Source organism: Stigmatopora nigra, chromosome 4, assembly GCF_051989575.1.
Source record: "Stigmatopora nigra isolate UIUO_SnigA chromosome 4, RoL_Snig_1.1, whole genome shotgun sequence".
In the NCBI taxonomy this organism is placed as follows: Eukaryota; Metazoa; Chordata; class Actinopteri; order Syngnathiformes; family Syngnathidae; genus Stigmatopora; species Stigmatopora nigra.
Genome location: NC_135511.1, coordinates 15,914,422 through 15,938,737, shown reverse-complemented (window position 1 = coordinate 15,938,737; position 24,316 = coordinate 15,914,422). Strand labels below are relative to the sequence as shown.

The 24,316-nt window shown below is 38.3% G+C and overlaps 1 protein-coding gene across 1 annotated transcript in view; it reads left to right on the top strand.

The window, feature by feature from the left end:
• Positions 1 to 24,316, top strand: part of ncor2 (nuclear receptor corepressor 2) — a 58,201-nt gene that overhangs the window by 24,871 nt on the left and 9,014 nt on the right. Inside the window, exons 9-32 of the mRNA XM_077714467.1 lie at positions 39 to 105; positions 807 to 979; positions 1,091 to 1,184; positions 1,681 to 1,859; positions 2,331 to 2,385; positions 2,478 to 2,576; positions 3,920 to 4,059; positions 5,140 to 5,300; positions 6,383 to 6,445; positions 11,887 to 12,029; positions 12,107 to 12,245; positions 13,247 to 13,676; positions 15,740 to 15,860; positions 16,237 to 16,519; positions 18,399 to 18,563; positions 18,656 to 18,792; positions 18,886 to 18,985; positions 19,673 to 19,771; positions 19,993 to 20,084; positions 22,051 to 22,201; positions 22,353 to 22,487; positions 22,572 to 22,664; positions 22,792 to 22,994; positions 23,603 to 23,948. Of these exons, the coding sequence (XP_077570593.1) occupies positions 39 to 105; positions 807 to 979; positions 1,091 to 1,184; positions 1,681 to 1,859; positions 2,331 to 2,385; positions 2,478 to 2,576; positions 3,920 to 4,059; positions 5,140 to 5,300; positions 6,383 to 6,445; positions 11,887 to 12,029; positions 12,107 to 12,245; positions 13,247 to 13,676; positions 15,740 to 15,860; positions 16,237 to 16,519; positions 18,399 to 18,563; positions 18,656 to 18,792; positions 18,886 to 18,985; positions 19,673 to 19,771; positions 19,993 to 20,084; positions 22,051 to 22,201; positions 22,353 to 22,487; positions 22,572 to 22,664; positions 22,792 to 22,994; positions 23,603 to 23,948 (3,668 nt within the window). The remainder of the gene's footprint in view (positions 1 to 38; positions 106 to 806; positions 980 to 1,090; positions 1,185 to 1,680; positions 1,860 to 2,330; positions 2,386 to 2,477; positions 2,577 to 3,919; positions 4,060 to 5,139; positions 5,301 to 6,382; positions 6,446 to 11,886; positions 12,030 to 12,106; positions 12,246 to 13,246; positions 13,677 to 15,739; positions 15,861 to 16,236; positions 16,520 to 18,398; positions 18,564 to 18,655; positions 18,793 to 18,885; positions 18,986 to 19,672; positions 19,772 to 19,992; positions 20,085 to 22,050; positions 22,202 to 22,352; positions 22,488 to 22,571; positions 22,665 to 22,791; positions 22,995 to 23,602; positions 23,949 to 24,316) is intronic.

The window sequence follows — 24,316 nt, the reverse complement described above, 5'->3', positions numbered from 1 at the left end:
CTAATGCCAGTATTTTTTTTTCTCTCCAATATTCTTAGAAACCAGGCCATGAGGAAAAAACTCATCTTGTACTTCAAGAGACGAAATCATGCTCGTAAGCAATGGGTAAGTGTTGAAAATTCAATATTTTTGATTGGTTGGGAGTCAGGAAATGATGGACGATTATTGTAAAACTGGGTCATTGGCTCTTTTAAAGCAAGTGGCAATTTTAGGTAGACTGTAGAGGAGACGGGTCAAGGGTGGGATCCATTTCAGTGTACTTACAGTGGTGATTACTGTTTCAGAAAGATTTAAGATGAGTATAACATCTAAGATAATACTATCTAGAATACTACAGCATTTTTATCGCAAAATACTACCGTAGAAACCTACAAATTAGAGTTGCAGCTCAAATTTACTTCTGAACTACTACAGTAATCCCTCGATTATCGCAGTTTCACTAGTCGCAAATTCGCTACTTCACGATTTTTTTCCGCTAACAATTAATTTTTTTTTAAGTTCATAAAAATATGAAAATCCACACAGACACTTGTAAATAGAAGCCACTCTTTCTACTCGAACTCAGCACTGAAGGAAAAAAAAACATTATGATAGGAGTAACCATACTTGATGTTATTTTTCGATGATTGCGGCCATGTTTTGTCTACATTAACCGCAATATTAAACTTGTTTGATTTTGGACCATAATTTGTTGCGTGACTGAAAGTATATACCTCTACAGTTGTAGGTAGTTCCTAATCTGTGCAAAGTTTTTTGTATAATTTACAGTTTTCCTTTTTAATATTCCACTTTTTCTTATAACATAGGAGCAGAAATTCTGCCAACGTTACGACCAACTGATGGAAGCTTGGGAGAAGAAAGTGGAGCGCATCGAAAACAACCCACGGCGCCGAGCCAAAGAAAGCAAGGTCCGGGAGTACTACGAGAAACAGTTCCCGGAAATCCGCAAGCAGAGAGAGATGCAAGAACGAATCCAGAGGTGAGCTTCACATTTTCAAGCCAATGGACTAAAACCCATTTATTCACCTGCTCTTATTTATGTCCAACAATCACTGTAAAGAATTCTAAGAAGGCAATATTTTTATTGTAGTCGCGTTGGCCAACGAGGTGGTGGCTTGAGCTCTTCGGCGGCTCGAAGCGAACATGAAGTCTCTGAAATCATTGATGGAATATCCGAGCATGAGGTAAACTTTTCCGTCAAATGGAATGTACTCGCCAATCTACCTTTGTTTAAACTACTTGCCCTACAGATTCAAAAAGGAATAATTTACTCATAACCAATGTTTCCTCTAAGCAATTGCGCACTACTCTCGTCTTCTCTGCGCAGCAGCAATCATATGGCGCGCAGTAAATAAAATCCAAACTATTTTTTTACCCCTTTCCCCAAGATGGCGCCGTTTACGCGGCAGCCAGTGGCAGTAGCTCTGTCCACTCTTATGTTTTTCGTGTTTTACAGCATGTTTTACATGAAAACTTAGAGGGAACATTGACATGTACCTGCTTATGCCAGGTGTAATACTAGTGTGCCCATAACGAGCAATGATGATGTCACTCAAACTGGTACTCAATGCGCTCAGGGAGGTTGTCTTTCTGCCCAGACCAACAGAAAATTAGAGGGAATATTGCTTATAATTGTGATTTTTGTTGTTGTATCTTTTGTATGGCGTGTGTGAACATCAGAACACGGAGAAGCAAATGCGACAGCTGGCGGTTATCCCTCCGATGTTGTTTGACGCCGAGCAACAACGCATCAAGTTCATCAACATGAACGGATTGATGGATGACCCAATGAAGGTGTACAAGGACCGGCAGGTCATGAATATGTGGAGTGAGCAAGAGAAGGACACTTTCAGAGAGAAGTAAGGGCAACTCGTCGTATCAAAGTGATAAATTGAGAGCATTTATTTTGTACATTAATCTGAAATGCTCGACGACGTAAATCCGATTCACAAATTCATGGAGTGATGATGGCTGTTGCTATGCAAACTGGCAACCATCAGGGTGAAACAGGGTTTTTGGTCAAGTATAGAGAGCCACGATGGCAAAACCTGAGACAAGTCCTTTGTATTATCCGATCCCTCCTGTTGCCTCACATTTTTGTTAATAAATGTTGGTTAAAATCACATTTAACATTAATCTCCAACAACATCAGCTAAATAAATCAATCTTATATTGGGATTATTATTACTTGTTTAGTTTAATACTTAAATTACAGCATTACTGAATTATATATTTTTTATGGTGTGTTTTGGGGCTTTAGAGATAAAATGCAGTGCTTCATGCTTGAGATATTTGAAATATTTAAATGTGTTTATATTTTCCACTCTTAGATTTATCCAACATCCTAAAAATTTTGGTCTGATCGCATCATTTCTGGAAAGAAAGGTATGTTTTTTTTTTTTTTTTTTTCAATTGTGTAATCCAGCCTTTTCAGGAAATCAAATCTCCAGGCAAATCACATTTCTGTCATTTTTCAGACTGTGGCGGAATGTGTTCTCTTTTATTATTTGACCAAAAAGAATGAGAACTATAAGAATATCGTTCGAAGAAACTACAGACGGCGAGGAAGAAGCCAGGTATTGTCCAATTTTTTTGAATTGTAAAAGTTTGAGTGATATTTCATGTAACACATTCTATCTCAAATGACAATATTACTTTTCGCTGATTTCATTTCCTGAGGTTGTAGTAGTCACCGTCTGGGCAAAACGCCAAAACCTCTCGGGCGAAACCAGTCAAACAGGAACAAACTATTACTAACCTTTACCCTACTTTCCTTATGAATATAACATATTGTAATCACAATGTTTTTCCAACAAAAAAATCCCCATTATGTAACTTTTAATTAAAAAAAAATATATATTTTCCCTCACTTCTATTAAATCAGGCTCACAAATTAAGAAAAATTATCAAACATCACCTAATTAATGTGTTGTTATGACCCAAAGTAGATTGAATGTTAAATACATGGCAATTAGCAGTCGTTTCATCAGTCATTAGTGCAGGAATAGTTGTCAGTCTACATGTTTATATTCACCTGAACTCTCACCCTGAAAGGCCAGACAGGCAAGAAGGCACGAGTAAGGAAGTGGTAGTGTTTGCGTGAAAACTAAAAGTTATACAGCCGAACAGTTATTTTGTGGTTTCTCAACTTTCATATCCTGTTTTCTTTTGCCTTTGCAGGCATTCTGTTTAGTTTCAAGTACTTCAGGGAATCCAGGTTATTTTATATGTGGTATACAGTGTTCCCTCGCTTATCGCGGTTAATGGGGACCGGACCCCCCCGCAATAGCTGCGTATCCGCGAAGTAGTCGTGCCCCTTCGAAAATGCTTAAAGAAACGTATAACACGTGCAAAAAAGCACCACCAAGCAAAAACATCATAGTAGTCCGGATGGAGGATCTTCTGCAGTTTTTTTGCACGTAAGAAACATCGTTATTGGGAGTTGTGAACATTGTTTTTTTGGGCCTGTAAACAGCCATGACATCATCAATGCGATTCCTGAACTCTCACCATGTTATTGACCATTTCTTTGGCCTTTTTTTGATGCAATTACTAATTCTTATTGAATATTTTGTTTCCACCTCTTGTAAAATGATGTCATTTATAATTTTAACTTAATATCTTTAAATGTTTTATTTTTTTTTCCTGAAAAAAATCTGCAAAGCTCTGATTCCGCGATAGCTGAAGCACAAAGTAGCGAGGGAACACTGTATACCATATTTTTTTGGACTATAAGCCTCACCTGAATATAAGTCGCACTAAACAAGACAAACAAGTTCATGATAAAATTGATGAGTGCTTATTACTGAGTTGCTTTGCTATAAAAGAGTTTTGACAGTTGTCAATGGAGAAGTTGGTTGACTCTGTGTTTTTTTAATAGGAATTATTTTTGTTGACGAATGTTTTTTTTCATCTGTAGCACGGCCAGCAGCAACAGCAACAACAGCAGCAACAAGTTAATCGTAGTAGCCAAGAAGACAAGGAAAAGGAAGAGAAAGACAAGGAAGGAGAAAGGGAGGAAGATAAAACAGAAGCCGAAGAGAAGGAGGATGGAATGAAGTAAGTCAAGCTGTGATCTCTAAGAAATGTGCAACGTGACGATTTACGGCATATACTACCCTGTATATCAACTTCAACGAAAAACAGCATGCACGACCATTAGAACTCTCGTTCTGGAAAAGATAGGCTTTGGAGTGTACTTGTTTTATTTTTTTTCGCCCTTCATTCCGAGCACTATGCTTTATTGCTACACTTTATTTGCCAATGAACCGGACTTGGGTGAAAGTATGTTTTTTTGGAGAGTGAAAGTTTGTCGAGGAGAGGAAACTCTTGAAATCTTTCCACCTGAAACAACCTGGAATGTGTTCACCTTATTCAAATGAGATTTCCTCTATTTAGAGGTGTTGCTGGTGTCAGTGTGGTTGCAATGAATTAGTAGGTTTGTTTATATGTGGGTGGGTGGGTGGATATATTTGTGCAGTGTTGTCAAACAGCAACAGATGCAAAAAAAACAACTGATGGACTATCAGTATTTTTCTGCTTGGAAATCAATAGGTGAACGCACCCAATTCATGTGGGTAGGATCAGTATTATCTAATCTGGGATTGTACTTTGTACGGTAGAGGTAATGTACATTCTTGAGTATTTGTGTCACACTTGAAATTGCATTGCTGATGAGGCATTGGTACTCTATGGCATAGTCACATGGGTAATAAAACCTTGCCAACTTTAGAGCAGCAGCTCACCTGATATTTAGAGCAGAATTCTTACACCTCGTTAAGATTAATAGCGCATGGGGGAAATGAATTGAGGAGCTGTTGTGGGTTCAAACTCACTGACCCATTCGTTGAGTTGGGGGTCTTAAAGTAGTGCTTTGTAGACGTTTGGAAATTCTAGTTCTTAGATAGACCACATTTATGATGAATTATGTCTTCTATTTAGTCAATTTAACCCTTTAAAAAAATCCAGGTTACAGTTCTGAAAATTTTGAAATGTTGTATGTTCTGCTTTATCTGGGTTTTCGTTGTTTTTGGTGCGCATTTTGGAATGTTCGTCAAAAGTGGATGTGATGGTCATTTGGAATTGTGATCCAGTGTCATTTGGTTAAATAGTTATTAAGGTTTCATTTCTAAATGGCAGAGATGAAACTTCTGGGGAAGATGCAGAAGACAAGGAGCCGGCAGTTGCTGTTAAGGGTCGACGAACAGCCAATAGCCAGGGGCGCCGTAAGGGCCGAATTACCCGCTCAATGACTAGCGAAGTGGAGGAGACGACTACACCGCCTGCTAACAACGAACTTGGTGAGTCTTGAAACATGAAATGATTTTAAAATGTTATGGATGGCAATAGCAGTACTTTCAAGTTCAAGTACACTATTCCACAAAAGAGTACTCGTCTGTTGTTTGATTATACGAGAAATATGTGTAGTGTCATATTTCCTCAATCATGTCATCAACAGAGTACTCAAGAGTTTGTGGTTTCATTATGCAAATTAACATGCTGCACCTTTGCAGAGTTGTCAGTTGAACTACGAGTGGTTTTTAATTGAAAGACATACCAATAGGTGTGGTTAGAATTTTTTAGAGTGAATACCATACGTTCTTTTATTCTGCATTTTAGCGTTTGCAGTTCTTTCACAAATTACTTAAGGTTTTGACAGTTTTTTTTAGACTAAAACCACTGTGTACTTTGCTGTCAATAGCAGCTATTTTAACTGAAATCAAACCCATTGCAAAAGTGCAAAAATTAAATTAGCCCTTTACCGTTTTATACTCCAAATATTGATTTCCTGACCCATACCACCAGAGTGCACTGTTGGGCCGATTTTTAATGTCATTTGTATTCACGGCTTCAAATCATACTGTTAGTTAGTTTTACACGTGCAGTTTCTGGCTTTTGGCATTGCTAAGTTCAAATCATGCAGGAATCCCCCTGTGATTCAAGCAACCAAGAAACAACAGCCTTCCTCTTTTCAATGCTAGTAGCCATGCTTAGCTAGCTAGCCTGCTTTGTCCTCTACAAGTCCATGGCAGGGACTTACAAGTACAACATTCAACTTCTCTACTCCGTCAGGCAGGGTCAGGGTCACTCTGGCTAATAACTTGCGGAGAGAAGGGAAAAGCCAGTTGTTGTATAATCATTAACTAACTTCTCTCCTTCAATTCCCGGCTTCCTCCGTCTAAAACAAACAGTTCCGAGCCACCTAGGCAACAGTGCCTTTTTGGCAAGAAGCAAAAGTAACCTTTCGCCCGTATTGCTTTTTTTTTTTTTTTTCTTGTCTTAGTTGTCTTTCCTTGTCAGTCGGTCCCTAACTGATTTTGTCACTTGCAATTGCCCACACCCCCTCGCTCTTCTCACTTATGTGTATGTGTGTTTGACACAGCCAATCTGGAGATGAATGAAAGCTCTCGCTGGACAGAAGAAGAAATGGAAACTGCAAAAAAAGGTAACAAGACACAAGCCTTTTGTTTTCTATTGGACTGCAAATGCCAACCCCCTCCTACCCTTTTGTTTTTTGTATTTTACATAATCGACATATCACGCATGGCTTTTGATAAATGATGAGAATGTGCCTTCCTGTTCGTGAGGCAGCAATTGCCACGTGCTTCAAAGTTGTCTGTGTATATCAGTGAGGACTGTGACGGCTGCTTTTTCTCGCCATTTCCTTTCTCTGGGTCAAGGCAGCCTTTTCTTATCACAGTGGCTGTAAAGTCTGTCCTTTTATCAGTTAACCTCAGGAAAATTGCGGCAGTCATTAACCTGCCTGTCTTATTATCTGGAACAGAAGATTACTGGGCAGCCTATGGTTGATTCACTGAGCTTTTCTGATACTCTGCCCAATGTCATCACACTTTTTACTGTGTCTGATTGTGTTTTGTATTGAGTACACGATTCTCGCCCATCCCAGTTAATGATTAAAAAGAGGTTCTGAAAATCTCGGTGGTTTTCGAATTCTCCGATCTTTGATAGGGATTCCCCATAGATCTGTAACAGCAGTTTGGCAAGCTTGCTAGTGTTGTTTTTTTTTAAATTGAAGGGCATTACTTGTGAATGATCAAAATGGCTCGCTTTTAAACATTGTTGAACATTTGTAGAAAATGTAGCCGTTGAGTTTTTGGCTGTTATGACGGTAATAGATGTTCAATTTGGGGTTGTGTTCTAATGTCTCCTAGTAACAAACTGATTAAATTAACAATTTTAGTTTTTCCCGCACCAATATAATGAAATAAAATAAATAACACATACAAAATAATAAATGTATATATGTATATAAATATTTTTGTATACATGCATATATATATGTGTATGTATATATCTCTATCTCTCTCTTTCTCTCTCTCTCTCTCTCTCTCTCTCTCTCTCTCTCTCTCTATATATATATATATATATATATATATATATATATATATATATATATAGATATAGATATAGATATATATATATATATATATATATATATATATATATATATATATATACATATATATATATATATCTACATCTCTATATGTGTATATCTCTATACAGCTCGATATCTATACATCTCTGTCTATACATCTCTCTCTATACATATATATATATATATATATATTTTTAACTAAAAGTTGATTATTTAGCTCCACTGTGTAATTTTTTATGACTTACATTTTGAGTAATTAAACCCATCACTTTAATAGCAATATAAACTCGACGCCACTAGGCTTCCTGTTTGTTAGCAACAGAAATTGTTGGCACATATTTGTCTTTTAAGTTTTTTTGTTTTTGTTTTTGTTTTTAATATCTGGCACTGCTTGTCTTGAACACAGGCCCATGTAGTAATCCTGGTTAATGTCTTCAGTTCCATTCTTCTGCTGTGGGATTAGTGGGGTGCTCCATCCCAGAGGATTAGCCTGGCAGTGCAGTAGATACAGGGATTCTATGAAGTGCTTATGTAACCACACAACTCCAGCGACAGTAGCCACAGCTGAAGAACGAGTCTTGCCATTTATCACAAATTTAAACTGCCCCTCCTAAACACACATACACACACTTCCCACTCATAATTTTTTTTGAAAAAAACAGATCACCATCCCTATCCTTAATAACTGAACACCTCAACCCAAATTTATCATTTATTGTGCTCTACAAATTGGTCAAGGTGCTCAAAGGTCTTCCCTCTAAGTGCTTGACGTGTGTGTGTGAGTTTTAAAGAGGCTTAGTCGTCCGCAAGCTTAATATGTTCAGCACCTTTAGTTAAACGGCTCTGTAAAAAAGAACATGGTTAGAGTTTTCCCTGCTTTCAAAGATAGTTTTACAGTTCTAACTTTGTTCCTTTCTAGAAATGAGTAACCCAGACAAGAGTTGTACCAAGGCTCCTTTACCAAAAAACCTCAAAATGTCGTATTTTCACGACTATAAGATGCACCGCATTATAAGGCGCACCCTCAATGAATGACATTTTTTCCATATATAAGGCGCACTGGATTATAAGGCGCACTGTCTATCTTGGAGAAAATTTAAGACTTTTAAGTACGCCTTATAGTCGTGAAAATACGGTAATTGCTATTAACTTCCAGGTAAGAAGCACTCACTACTTTACAGTCACCTCTAGAGCCAGCCATTGTTGATGTTCTGGATTTTTTTGTATAAAATCTTGCAGTGGGGGAGGAGCTATATGATGGAAGATTTTGTAAACTAAGATGGCATCTGCATGTTTAACAGTATTGAGTATTCAGTTCAGGCGTTTGTGTTTTTTTTAATATCCGACAGTGGTGGTTTTTCGTTTTTTGTTTTTTTCCATATATAAGGCGCACTGGATTATAAGTCGCACTGTCTATTTTGGAGAAAATTTAATACTTTTAAGTGCGCCTTATAGTCGTGAAAATACAGTACTTCAATCTCTTTGTGTGGGCCTTCCCGTTAGATATCTTGCAAAGGTTGTCTTTCTGCAAACTTGTGTGTGTTAGCATGTGTACACACACTACTTGGCTAGTATCCACCTAAGTGCGATAATCTGCAAGGCTTTGCCAGTGTGCAGGCAAGCACCTGGATAACGGCTTGTAAAAAAAAAAAAAAAAAAAAAAACAGCGAGCCACATAAAGAAGCTGCAGGTAGAAAACCACACATCTCATCTTTCTTTTTCCACCCTTGCGCCTTTTTTTTTTCTTTCGTTGGTCTCTGTCCACTTGTCGGTTGGATAGATGGCACTAGCCCAAGTTGGCAAGAGCTATGGAAGATTTGGCAAGTGAGATGCAACCCCCCCCCCCCCTCCCACTCCTACTTGCTCTCGCTCGCCTTACTCTGTTTTATTATAGACTAGAGAGGTCACATTCAAGATGAAAAGCAGGTCAGTCAGGAAAAATGTGAAAGCCTTTATGCTTTCTCATGGTATCAACATCAACTCTGTTGCCTCCTCTCCTGTCCCCCCCCTCATCTTCTCTCTTTGCTCGCTCTTTACTTCTTTTTTTTTATCACACAGCAAGTCTCCATTCTCTCTCTCTTTCTCTCTCACATGCTTTCTCCCGCCCTTCTCTCTTTTTTCCCCCCTCGGTGTTTACACTTGGACTGCCTGAGTGTGTGTTTGTGTCTGTGTGCTAAAGTATTAACAGGAGAAAAAGAGAGAGAGAGAAAAAAAGAGAGAGAAGAGAGCGAGAGGGCTCAAGTTAGTGTGTATTCGTACATTTATGTGTGTGTGTGCTGGTCGGTGGTGCCTGCTGGCAGAGGGAGGTAGGGGGGAGGGATAGGCTGACAGAAAGAGAGAGAGAGGGAGGGAGGGGAGGAACAAGAGAGAGATAGAGGAAAGATCAGATGAGGCGAGAGAGAGAGAGAGAAAGAGAGAGAGAGAGCCTGAGCGCTAGAGCACGGCTTCGTAGTCCCACTTTTCCCGGAGAAGTCTTCTAGACGGCCGCCATTGAAGAGAGTCGCCGCTGAATAGGAACACAGAGGCGCAATTACCCAAAAGCAAAAGGGAATAGCCGAGTAGAGGAAACGGGAACATGCGCCGTTTCGGAGAATGTCAACCTGACCCCGGTGTGAGGATCAAGCCAGCTGGAAACCAGAGTGGAAGGATTGAGTTGTTTTCTTCATCTGTTCCTCGGATCGGAAGGCCTGCCGCCGCCGTTGTTGTTGGACAACGTTGTTCTAAGTCGTCTTTATAGAGAGTAGGCCGTCGTTTTTAGGTCATGTGATCTAAGCTAGACCACAAGTATTGAAGTAACAGGCATGTGACAGTGACAACTACATTGGAGCTTTCAAGCGGGTATTGATTGGATTTCTTTGGGTGGTGCTTGAGGCCTAGCAAGTTCCTGATTGGGTGAAAGGCATCCACCTGCTTGAGTATCGCTTCTACCGATTGGATGTTGGATCCACGTGTTTCCCCTGCCTCTAAGGCTTTCAGTCAACTGCAGATACTTGGGAATGCGCTTTGTACAATCGCATACAAGGATTCAACTAGGTATTGATTTTTACGTTACTTTTCATTCTTGCTGATTGCACTTTTTTGCTACTTTGGGTTTGCCTAAGGCTGTCTACACCCGTATTAGCTATTATACACTTTATTGGAGTTACTAGTTTCCTAGAAGTTTGGAAAGTAGATAAGATAAGATAAGCAGTGCAAACGTCTGCGCTTTTTTTTTCTTTTTTTACCTTAGTCTTACAAATTTGGTAGTTTTTCCCTTCAGTTTTGATAAATAGTCTTGTCACTCGTGGATTCTTATAAAAGGAAATATTATATTCAAGTACCGCTAAATGATCTGCTACTTTACATGTCTCAGATTAGTAGACAATACTTCTTTGTCTATCAAAATGTCAAATCATCTTTATCCCTAAGTTAAATAAACCACACCAGGACTTCAGAAACGTTGGATAAGTTTGCCCTGCTGTTTCGTCATTGGCTCTTTTTTGCTGTTTTATCACAACCCCCACAACACTCCAAAAGAAACTGCCCTGCCAGGACCTGTCATACTGGCACAGGAAACAAGTGGGTGGTGTAGGTTAAGCCTCTTACAGCACACACACACACACACACACACACACACACACACACACCGCTAATGGGGCTGCTTTTAGCTAACGGCACATGCCGAAAGGGGGAAACACCGGAGTGAATTCTGTCTTGGACCCCCTGCCCCCCTATCCTCGACCTTTCCCTACGACACTTCTTTTTAACAAATGCGATACGTGTATTTGGCCAACGCTTTTTCAAGCCTTCTCTGGTCTGGCGGGTTTATGTCGACTCTTGTGTAACGCGCAATCATGTGGTCGACTGAGTAAAGGACCGCTGTTTCTTGGAACTGGGTCACATCAAAGTTAGTCAGAATTGAACACAGTGTGACCTCAGCTAAGGGTGCGTTAGTGATGTCATTGACATAAGGGGGGGGCGTTCAGTTGCCATATTATATACCACTCTTTGACACTATTCTATGGTTATGTTTATTTGGGAATATCATGGCTGCTTGCCAAGGCTCCGCCTCCTTTAACAGTGTCCATTACACTGTGGAATCGGGTCTTTGATGGTTCTAGAGTTAAGAAAGTACAGATTACATGTTAGGTTAGAACTTTATTTCATCCCGTTTTCGGGAAATTTCTTATTCCGATAAATTATGGTAATAATAACGTTAATTCTACGGCGTGTTTACTAAGTTAGCCAAGGCTCCTCCTCCTTCACAGTGTCCATTACACTGTGGAATCGGGTCTTTGATGGTTTTGTACAGTTAGGAAAGTGCAGATTGCATGTTAGGTTAGAACTTTATTTCATCCCGTTTCTGGGAAATTTCTTATTCCGATAAGTTATGGTACTAATAATATTAATTCAACGTCGTGTTTACTAAATTAGCTTAGCGATTTTAGGAACTACGTTGAAACAGATCCTCGTCTTTGGGGTTAAAAGCCACTTTGTCATTTTTGCAGGTCTCCTACAGTATGGTAGAAACTGGTCTGCCATTGCCAAGATGGTGGGATCCAAAACTGTATCGCAATGTAAGAACTTCTATTTCAACTATAAAAAGAGGCAAAAACTGGATGAGATTTTGCAGCAACATAAAATGAAATCGGTGAGTAAACAAATCGACAAATATGACTTATTCAATGTTATTATTCGTTCATTTCCGAGTGTTATTTCTCAACCTAGGAGAAGGAACGCAAAGCTCGCCGCAGGGGCAAAAACCTTCAAAATGAAGAGGCCACTGCACAGTTCCCAGCTGAGGAAGAAGAGTTGGAAGGCTCAGGGGCCAGTGGCAATGAAGAGGAGGCACCTGAAGATGGAGAAGGTACATTGAATTGAAAAAAAAACATGTATTATTTACACTTTAATCATAAGAAAATGAATTTGGTTCATACGTCGACTCCCATTGACAACAATAGACATTCAATTCAATAATAATAATAATCAGACATAGGCTTTGTCATCATCATTGACTCGACAAAAACCTAATTGTCATCATATCTAGTATTTGTGTATGACGAAATTGGTAGTGAAAAAGGCCCAAATAAGTTATAATTGCAGACTCGTTGGCATTTTGCTGTGATGGATACATCACTGTTCCTCACTTACCTTCAGTCAGCCAGTAGGAGGCAAATCAACGCCCAACGTTTTTTCATATTACCCCAAAGTTATTACCGTATTTTCAAGACTATCAGATGCACCGCATTATAAGGCGCACCCTCAATGAATGACATTTTTTACATATAAAAGGCGCATTGTATTATAAGGTGCACTGTCTATTTTGGAGAAAATGTAAGACTTGAGTGCGCCTTATAGTCGTCAAAATACGGTAATTGCTATTGACTTCCAGGTATGAAGCACTCACAACTTTACAGTCACCTCTAGAGCCAGCCATTGTTGATGTTTTGGATTTTCTTTGTATAAAATCTTGCAGTGGGGGAGGAGCTATATGATGGAAGATGTTGTAAACAAAGATGGCATCTGCATATTTAACAGTATTGTTTCAGTTCAGGCGTTTGTGTTTTTTTAATATCCGACAGTGGTGTTGTTCTGTTTTTTGTTTTTGTTTTTTCCATACATAAGGCGCACTGGATTATAAGGCGCACTGTCTATTTTGGAGAAAATTTAAGACTTTTAAGTGCGCCTTATAGTCGTGAAAATACGGTACACAGAAGGGACTGTTTGTCGTGCTACCGAAAGTTTAGAGTCCTGATAGATGTGGGAAAACTGTGAGAATTGGCTGTAAATGCTCATTTTTCAGTGCTATTTTATTGGATGTTTTGCTTTAAACCAAAATGATTTTATATCGTGCCAACCTTCTCGCAGGTGGTGCCAACAACAGCTCGGATACAGAGAGTTTACCCTCACCACATTCAGCGGATGACGCCAAGGCTAAAGAAGAAGGTTCCAATAAGTCAAAAGCCGGCTCCAATACTGTAGACAAAGATGGCGCTGGACCCGAAACAGAGCCAGCTGGAGATTCCAAACCTACCGTAAAAGAAGACGATGAAGTCCCCGTTAAGCAAGAAATCAAGACAGAAACGGGGGAAGCGAATAAGGAATCGAACCCGGCGTCAGTAAGCAGCGACGCCGTCGACAAGAAACCGTCCACGGCGGACGGCGACGACGTCAAGAACTTACCCAAGACTTCTAAGAAGGAACACGGGGTCAAAGTGGGCTCTCATGGGGATAGCGACTCCAGCGCCACCTGCAGTGCGGATGAGGTGGAAGAAACTGACAATGCAGAAAAGAACAGGTAAGAAGACTCGTTTTTTTACAAGGAATTGTTTACTTTTCAAGACCGTAAAATGTCCAATGCATTAAATCAGGGGTGTCAAACTCCCTTTGGTCTGCGGGCCGAATTCAGCTTAATTTGAGATCAAGCGGGCCAGACCAGTAAAATGACATAGAACTAACAATAAGCCCACTTTTTTTTCCTTTGTATTAGTCACTAATATTCATAATTAGTGCAAAGAATGAGTAAATTATCAAAATGTTTATTAAAAGATTTTTCCTTTTACATTATGAACAATATATTATGAACAAGACAATAACATAAGAACACAATAAATGTCAATTCATGTCGTCTGCACGTACTAAAAAACTGCGCCCCTAGCGGATAATACAAGAACTACACATTTTAAAAGAAAATTCATGTTTTTTTTATACAATGCAGCTTTCTTCCCCGGGCCGTACCAAACCACCAGACGGGCCGGATCCGGCCCCGCGGGCCGTATGTTTGACACCCCTGCATTAAATAGTCATTGAGATAAAATTGGGTGTTACTTCTGTAGGTTTCCAAGAAAGAAAGAACGGAGGGAGTGTCATTAGTTTTCTACTAAACACTTGTGTGTATTGTAGTCACACACTTGCCCTTTTCCATTGGCGAAAGACTTTCGTGGCTAATAATGTGCAAGTTTAAGTGTATGCTGTATATGTGCGTGCCTGTGAATGAGGCCACAAGAAATGGGTGTCAAAGTGCGTGGGAGGAATGATTAGTCTTGTTTGCCCTGTATTTGTTCTTTTTTTTTTTTTTTTCCATGAGAGCGGATTGAACACACTGGCAGAGCTGAGAAAAATGCTGCCCTCTGCCAAAGCAAACAAAGAGACGTGTGTGAGCATTGGTGTGTGTGCGCGTGTGTATGAGGGGGTGTACGTGTGTGCCTGTCTTGTTGGTGGGAGTTTTTGTTTGGACCTTCTATTGTGTCTTTCTGCCACTTTATAGTGTGTGTACATAATTGTGTGTTGTTCCACTCGCCGATACAGTTATGCAATTTGACATCTTGGAACTCAAAGTCTAATCTTTTAAATGAGATATATTTGTTTGTTGTTTTGAGCTGGCAGGAGGAGACCCCAAATCATTTGAGGATATATAAATAGATGTATATGTATATGTACCGTATTTTCACGACTATAAGGCGCACCGCATTATAAGGCGCACCCTCAAAGAATGACATTTTTTCCATATATAAGGCGCACTGTATTATAAGGCGCACCGTCTATTTTGGAGAAAATTTAAGACTTAAATGCGCTTTATAGTGGTGAAAATATGGTAATTGCTATTGACTTCCAGGTATGAAGCACTCACTACTTTACAGTCACCTCTAGAGCCAGCTATTGTTGATGTTTTGGATTTTTTTTGTATAAAATCTTGCAGTGGGGGAGGAGCTATATGATGGAAGATTTTGTAAACTAAGATGGCATCTGCATATTTAACAGTATTGTTTCAGTTCAGGCGTTTGTGTTTTTTTAATATCCGACAGTGGTTGTTTTTCGTTTTTGGTTTGCTGTTTTTTTTCCATATATAAGGCGCACTGGATTATAAGGCGCACTGTCTATTTTGGAGAAAATGTAAGACTTTTAAGTGCGCCTTATAGTGGTAAAAATACTGTAATTGCTATTGACTTCCAGGTATGAAGCACTCGCTCACTACACAGTCACCTTTAGAGCCAGCCATTGTTGATGTTGTGGATTTTTTTGTATAAAATCTTGCAGTGGGGGAGGAGCTATATGATGGAAGATGTTGTAAACAAAGATGGCATCTGCATATTTAACAGTATTGTTTCAGTTCAGGCGTTTGTGTTTTTTTTTAATATCCGACAGTGGTGGTTTTTTGTTTTTGTTTTTCCTGTTTTTTCCATATATAAGGCGCACTGGATTATAAGGCGCACTGTCTATTTTGGAGAAAATTTAAGACTTTTAAGTGCGCCTTATAGTTGTGAAAATACGGTACATACATTTTTATAAAATTAATCAATTATTTTTTGGTGTATGTATATGCACATTTATATATATATATTTTTTTTATTACCTCTGTAGAATCACTTCTCCCCGTCCAAGCCTGCTGAACTACACTCATGATGGGGTCATATCTTCACCACTGCAGAAGCCTATGGACCTTAAACAGCTCAAACAGCGGGCAGCTGCTATACCACCTATTGTGAGTCTTTTTCTTCTTGAACATTATGCTCTTTCATCAGCGTAGCGCTTTTAATACAATGATTAAATAAATTCCAACTCATATAAAAGGACTGACAATACATCCTACTAGAGAGTACACAGTTGAGTACAGACTGTACCTAAAACACTGGCATTCAATTATCACATTCAAATGATGACAATTGACCATCAATCCATTTTTTTTCCTGGAAAAAACAGATCTGGCATCAATCACTATCAAATAATTCAATGCCATCCGTCCCAGTTAAAATAGATTAGCTGTCTATTCACTACCACTGGCAGTGAATAGTTAATATCATGTGGAAGTTCATAGATTGCATTGTACATTATTGATGTCCTATCATCCCGTGTTGCAGATACCTGAAGCGTCAGTCCAAGGCAATCAACGGATGCCAGCGGGTGCCAAGACGCTCTTGCATCCCCACGCCTTGGCATTGTACCAGCAGCAGATCACCATGGCGCACGGGGAGTCGTCACAGGAGGTCAAACAACAGCCACAGATTGTGGTCCAGCCTAGCAAGCAGCAACAGCAGCAGCAGCAGCCTTATTCCGCCGTCCAAGCTGAGAGAGACAGGGAGGCTCCTCACAGCAGCAGCCCTCGCATCCGCCCACGCAGCCCTTCCGCTAGTGACAAGGATGGTAAGCCGCCTCTTTTATTGCCTGATGGATAATTCATGTTTGCCTTTTCATAGTGCCGAGCCACAACTGATTTTTGCTGGGAATATTGACTGTGAATAGGCACATTAGCATGATTGTTAAAGGGGGATTTTTTTGGGTGAAATTGTAGTGCTGGATACATGACGATTTATCAGATTTTGGCAGATAGTAAGTCATGTTGAAAAAGTTATGCTGAAAATCCTATGTGATGTTGAGCAGTTTCTTAAAGGTGTTTAATAGTCAACTAGTTTTGCTGAAAACGTTGATTTTTTAAAAAAAAATTACTGGATACATGACGATTTATCAGATTTTGGCAGATAATATGCCATGTGGAAAAAGTTATGCTGAAATTCTTGTGTGATGTTGAGCAGTTTCTTAAAGCATTTTATTAGTGTTTTAATAGTGAACTAGTTTTGATGTAAACATTGAGTCGGTTATTTTTTATTTTTTTTACTGGATACATGACGATTTATCAGGTTTTGGCAGATAGTATTTCATGTAGAAAAGTTATGAGACAACTGTGATGTTGAGCAGTTTCTTAAAGCTATTTAATAGTGTTTTAATGGTGAACTAGTTTTGCTGCAAATGTTGAGTCCACTTTTTATCGTTTTATTTATTTATTTTTATTTTTTTACTGGATACATGACAATTTATCAGATTTTGGCAGATAGTATGGCATGTGCAAAAGTTATGCAGAGACTCCTGTGTAATGAGCAAATTTTTTAAAGCCATTTTATAGTGTTTTTTTTAGTAAACTAGTTTTGCTGCAAAATTACGTTTTTTATTTATTTATTTTTTTTTTACTGGATACATGACAATTTATCAGATTTTAGCAGATAGTATGTCATTTAGAAAAACTTATGCTAAAACTCCTGTGTAATGTTGAGCAGTTCATAAAAGCCATTTAATAGTGTTTTAATAGTGAACTAGTTTTGCTGCAAAATTACGTTATTTATTTATTTTTTACTGGATACATGACATTTATCAGATTTTGGCAGATAGTATGTCATGTAGAAAAAGTTATGCTGAAACTCCTATGTGATATTGAGCAGTTTCTTAAAGCTATTTAATAGTGTTTTAATAGTGAACTAGTTTTGCTGCAAAATTACGTTTTCTAATTTTTTTTACTGGATACATGACAATTTATCAGATTTTTGAAGATAGTATGTCATTTAGAAAAACCTATGCTAAAACTCCTGTGTAATGTTGAGCAGTTCATAAAAGCCATTTAATAGTGTTTTAATAGTGAACTAGTTTTGCTGCAAAATTGCGTTATTTATTTATTTTTTACTGGATACATGACAATTTATCAGATTTTAGCAGATAGTATGTCATGTAGAAAAAGTTATGCTGAAACTCCTATGTGATATTGAGCAGTTTCTTAAAGCTATTTAATAGTGTTTTAATAGTAAACTAGTTTTGCTGCAAAATTACGTTATTTATTTATTTTTTACTGGATACATGACATTTATCAGATCTTGGCAGATAGTATGTCATGTAGAAAAAGTTATGCTGAAACTTCTATGTGATATTGAGCAGTTTCTTAATGCTATTTAATAGTTTTTTAATACTGAACTACTTTTGCTGCAAATATTGAGTCTGTTTTTTTTTAATTTAACTTTGTATCAGGTTTCTGGGACATTGGCAAAGAGAGACCTGATTAATGTTTTCCTAACAACCCAAAGGGGACTAGGTTTTAGTACTGCAACCTTGTTGGATGTAGCTATCTCATTTGCCATGTTTTAAAAATATAAACACTTAGTCCTACTGCCTAAATACACATTTCAAGAGAAGACAATCTTAAAATAGAAGAACAAAAATGGCATGGTGAGGGAATAATGTTTGTGTTTTCTCCTTGCAGAAAAGTCACAGGCTTTCTCTTCGCATGGTGAAGTCAAGAGACCCACGCTGACTCCGGACGACCTAAGATCCACTAACTTGGGGCGACCAGTCTTGTCCCCCTTCCCCATGTCCCCACGAGACATGACCAAGATCAGTCATGACCAACACTTGCTCCAATTTAACTGTAAAGACTATTTGTTAACTTTTCCGCCCAATTGGCATTGCTTTGCGCTACTTTTCCATTATTTTTTTCCCATTTTTTTCTTTCCCTGTTAGCATTTCAGCAAGTGGGCCACCCGGGACTTTCCGGTTTGCCCCAGGACGGCAGTAGGCAAGCAGCAGTGAGACCCCTCATTATGCCAGAGCCACCTCCACTTATTTCCTCAAGCAAACCAGGAGGTTCCATTACACAGGTATACATGGATATAGAAGGACTGAAGGATAAAGCAAGGTATTTGTATGTATTTGGAAATTATCTTATTAAGGAAGTGAATGGTATTTTTTAGGGGACTCCTGTGCAGTTGCATAGCCAGACTCATGGTTTTGAACATGGCAAAATGGCTTCTTCGCAGATGAGTTTGTCTTGGATTGATCAGAGGAAAGTTGGTGAGTAAATTGTGATAAATCACTTGTTTTTGGATCTATTTTTTTTTATATAAATGGATTAAAGAAGTGGATTAAATGTCCTGAATATTCAGTTTTTTATAGATCTAAAACAATGTTTATTTTAGTTTTTTTTAAATATATTTTTAGATTTTACAAAATGATTTTTGATCTAAAAACAGAAAAAAATGATTAAAATGACAATTATTGATTTAAAAGGGGGAAATCACAAATTTAATATACATCTATACTCTTCATTTTAGATATAATATTTAGATTTTTTTAATAAATTGATTAAAAGAACTGGATTAAAAGCTCTGAATATTTAGTTTTTTTATGGATCTAAAACATTTATTTTAGCTTTTTTTAAATATATTTTTAGATTTTACAAAAATATTTTTGAACTAAAAACAGAAAAAAATAATTAACAAATTACAATTATTGATTTAAAAGGGAAAAAATCCAAAAATTAAAATACATCTATACTCTTCTTTTTAATTTGATCCTAAAACAGAAAGTCGGCACTCATGATTTACTTCCCGGGCCACACAAAATGATGCGGCGGGCCAGATTTGGCCCGCAGGCCGCCACTTTGACACACCCTGTGCTCTAAGCTTTTGCCTTGGAATAAATGGATAGCAAAGAGCATATTTTTTTCCTGCTGTTCTCACTTTGCCCTGCATTTTATAGGTGGTCCATTCCCCGTGGTGAAGCAGGAACAGTTATCCCCCCGCAGCTCTTCCTTGCAAGCTGACAACCAGTCTAACACACCTCATGATGGCGCAAGGGGTAAACCACCACATGAGTGCCCTTCCTGTTAAATTAGACACTTCCTAGTACTTCACTGTTGAGATCATTGCAATTTATTGTTGGAAAACTAAGCATTTTCAACATGTCGTCGTCATTCAACTTTACACATTAACTGTATTATGATTAATAGCCCACATAACTTCTGTGCATTTCTTGCGTCAGAAAACTAACTTTAATCCCCCTTTTTTTTTAAATTTTAGCTGTTCAGGGAGGAAGTATCACAAAGGGTATCCCCGGGACCAGAATGCATCCTGATTCTGCAATCTCCTATAGAGGCGGTTCTATAACTCAGGTAAGCTTGGAATTTTGTTGACTATGATACTTTTAATGGACCAAATATTCTTATGTTTTCTGTTTTTTTTTCTATTTTCTACAAATTATATCTACATGTTCTATTTGAATTTGGTATTAACCGAATTTGGGCAAACTTTTCGGCCCGGGGGCCACATTGACTTTAAAAAATTGACAGATGAGCCGGGTCAGCAGAAGATAGGATACATATAAAAAAGTGCATCCGTTAACAGTACATATGAAATATAAACAGAAAAAAAGAACTAAAGTATTAACATACTCGTCACTCATTATTAAAATAAAAAGTATAAAGTTCAAAGTCAAGTAAAAAGGAATATATTAAGAAATATTAAAATGTCATTTAAAAAAAGATAGAAGGGCTGTAAAAAAACGAAAAACAAATAAGAGTGGACACAGCTACTGCCACTGGCTTCCGCGTGACGGCGCCATCTTGGGGAAAATAGATAAATTAAAAAAAATATATATATATATATTTGGACAACATTGGCGGGCCGGATTAAAGAACCTAACGGGCCGCATCCGGCCCGCGTGCCGTGGTTTGCCCATCCCTCGATTAACCCAATGTTACGACTTTAGAGTTACTTCAGTATCTCAGCATGAAGAAAATACTCCAGCTAAAAATTCAGTTCTTATCCAGATATCCATGAGATATACAGTTATTTCTCACCCCCTCCCCCAAATCCTCTCTACCATATAATTTGGAGCCATGGTGTTTAGTTGGCTGAGATTTATGGACACAGGATGTAGGACAGGACAGAGTAGCGGCGAGGTCATGAGGCAGACCAAGTGTAGCGGCGACTGGATTTCCCAGCAGCTGTGACATAACCACGGCTCTGACGGGTCTTTGTCACCCTAGCAACAAGTACATGGTGTGCTGTGTCTGTACCTATTAAATCTAGCCTAACCGCTGTAACGTAATCTCCCAAGCGGGTCACTCGGTCCGTGAAAGCTGATTGGTCAAGAGAAAGTGACCAGTGAGTGAGTGAGTGAACAAGCTGTCAGGTCATCTCATCACTTTGCTATCATTTTTAGATTTAATTCTATGGCTACTAGGAAATGGATTTACTCGGAACTCCACCTCTGGTTAAAAGTTTACTTCAAATATAATCGCTCAAAATGTAGACATAAATATGATACAACTAGATTACTGGTGTCAAAGTGGAGGCCCGGGGGCCGAATCTGGCCCGCCACATTATTTTGTGTGGTCCGGGAAAGTAAATCGTGAGTGCCGACTTTCTGTTTTAGGATCAAATTAAAATGAAGAGTATAGATGTATATTAAATTTCCTGATTTTCTCCCTTTTAAATCAATAATTTTAATTTTTTAATCATTTTTTTTCTGTTTTTAGTTCAAAAATATTTTTGTAAAATCTAAAAATATATATTTTTAAAAAAGCTAAAATTAAACTTGTTTTAGATCTTTAAAAACCGGAATATTCAGGGATTTTAATCCATTTCTTTTAATCCATTTAAACAAAAAAAATCTAAATATTATATCTTAAATGGTCAGAGCCTAATAATTGTCATTTTTTAATCCATTTTTCTGTGTTTTTAGTTCACAAATATTTTTTGTAAAATCTAAAAATATAATTTAAAAAATCTAAAATAAACATTCTTTTAGATCTATAAAAAACTGAATATTCAAGGCTTTTAATCCACTTCTTTTAATCCATTTATTAAAAAAAAAAATCTAAATATTATATCTAAAATGGTCCAACCCACATGAAATCAAGTTGACATTAACACGGCCCGCGAACCAACCTGAGTCTGACACACCCTTAAAGTAATGGTTTAAAGTTGGATAAGAATGATTATAAAAGCTAAAAGTCACAATTAGCATTTGCCATACAAGCAAGTTTTTATGACACATCAGTTCTATCGCATCCGTTGCTTACTGCACCGTAGTTAAATGATATTTATGAGTCTCACTTGACAATTTAACTACAGGGTACACCAGCTGATGTGCTATATAAGGGAACCATAACCCGACTTATCACCGAGGACAGTGCTAGCCGTGTCGACAGGGAGAGAGACGACATATTGACGAAAGGTCATGTGGTCTACGAAGGAGACAGTGGACACATCCTCACTTATGACCGTGAGTGTTTTGCACAAAGACAACAATGTCCATAATATTAATGGAACGTTCCCATTTGCTTTACTTCAATGGATTTCTTTGCTTTTTAAACATGGCAAGGCTGTCAAATGCCTTAATTGATTTCTGATCTATTTCTCATTGGAATATGTAGGTCCAATTTCTCAAACTAAGGAGGAGGGACGAGGAACTGGCCAAGCTGGTGAAATTCTTGGCCTGAAACGTCCTTATGATGTCATGGAAGGAGGTATCTCACGAGGTCTTCCTATGAGGGATCCCATGTCTGAAGGTAGAAATGTCCAAATCTCATTTTATTTTTATTTTTTTAATCTGAGGAGTGAGTTAAAAATTCTAATGACAATTCCATCTTTAGGTTTAATTGTCCGAGCCATGCCACATGACCGGGATAGTCCACACCATGCATCTTATAAAGATACTCACCATATTCGGGGTTCAATTTCACAAGGTAAAATACTAATTCATTTCTACACAGGTTTTTCGCATCATTATTTTTTCTTCTCTAGAAATGTCTATTATGAACAATAGTATTTTTGCATATGCTGTCAGTAAGTCAGACATTTTTATGACTCCAGGTATACCCCGTCATCTGGACCCTCAAGATAGCTATCTGAGAAGGGAGGCCAAGCAAATGAAGAGAGAAAACTCCCCACCACGTGGGGTTAGTTCACTATCTGACCCAATGAAAGGCAGGGAATCGATGGTGCCGACTGTAAAAGAAGCTGGACGCTCGATTCACCTCATTCCCCGAGAGGAGCTCAGACAAACAGCCAAGGAGGTCATTATAATTTCAGCAAAATGGCTCGGATGTTTGGTCGCCGGTCTTTTGGTCACAGAGTTTACTGTTGAAAACAGCTCTCAAAATTATATTCATGAGAGAGAGTTTAATATCTAAGAGAGAGAATTTAATATCTAAGTAGTATTTTAATATCTAAGTACTGTTGAAAACTGTAGATATTCAGATATTAAACTCCCTCATGAATAAAACTTTGAGAGCTGGTTTCAACAGTACTTAGATATTAAACAGTACTTGGATATTAAACAGTACTTAGATATTAAACAGTACTTAGATATTAAACAGTACTTAGATATTAAACAGTACTTAGATATTAAACAGTACTTAGATATTAAACAGTACTTAGATATTAAACAGTACTTGGATATTAAACAGTACTTGGATATTAAACAGTACGTAGATATTAAACAATACTTAGATATTAAACAGTACTTAGATATTAAACTCTCATGAATATAATTTTGCGAGATGGTTTCTACAGTAAACTATGTCACCATTTGACCGGCGACCAAAAGACCGGCTACCAAACGTCCGATCACACAGTCATCGTATCCCTTTTTTCGTTAAATCCCCAATTTGCTTTTCTCTAGGGGACACCCATGAAGCAGGAGGCAGCCGGCTCAAGTAAACGACACGACGTCCGCTCCATCATAGCCAGCTCCCCGCGTTCCTACCATAACGCACCCCCTCACCTGGAAATGCGATCGGAGAGGGGACGCTACGAAGATGTCCCCAAAGGACGTCCTAGCGCAGTGGTCAGCACGGCTAGCTCGATAGCACGCTCTTCTCCCCTGACGCTAACAAGCGAGCAGGGGGGTAAATCCCATCATAGCCCAGTAGGCTATGACGAAAAAGGAACCTTAAGAAACCCTTATCCGGGACCATCACACCGTGGCTCTCCTCTTTCCAGGGAGGCAAGTCAAAGGCAACATGACGGTGAGAATCATTTTATTACACTTCACAAAACAAAGTATAGAAACCGGATAACAAGGTCGTTGTTTTCCGTTTCTTGAGTATTACCGTATTTTCACGACTATATGGTGCACCACATTTAAGGGCGCAGTGTCAGTAACAAATGCTAATTCTGTATTTGACACACACATAAGACGCACCACATTTAAAAGCGCATGTCAGCAATGAGTGCTATTTCTGTATTTGACACACACACTAGACGCACCACATTTAAAGGCGCAAGTATGGCAAAACATACACCAGCTTAAACTTAAAGACAGACGCTAAAAACACGTTTTTTAAAAGGCAACGGAAGCAAATCTGAGTTCGGTTGTACTTTATTTAGCCATTTT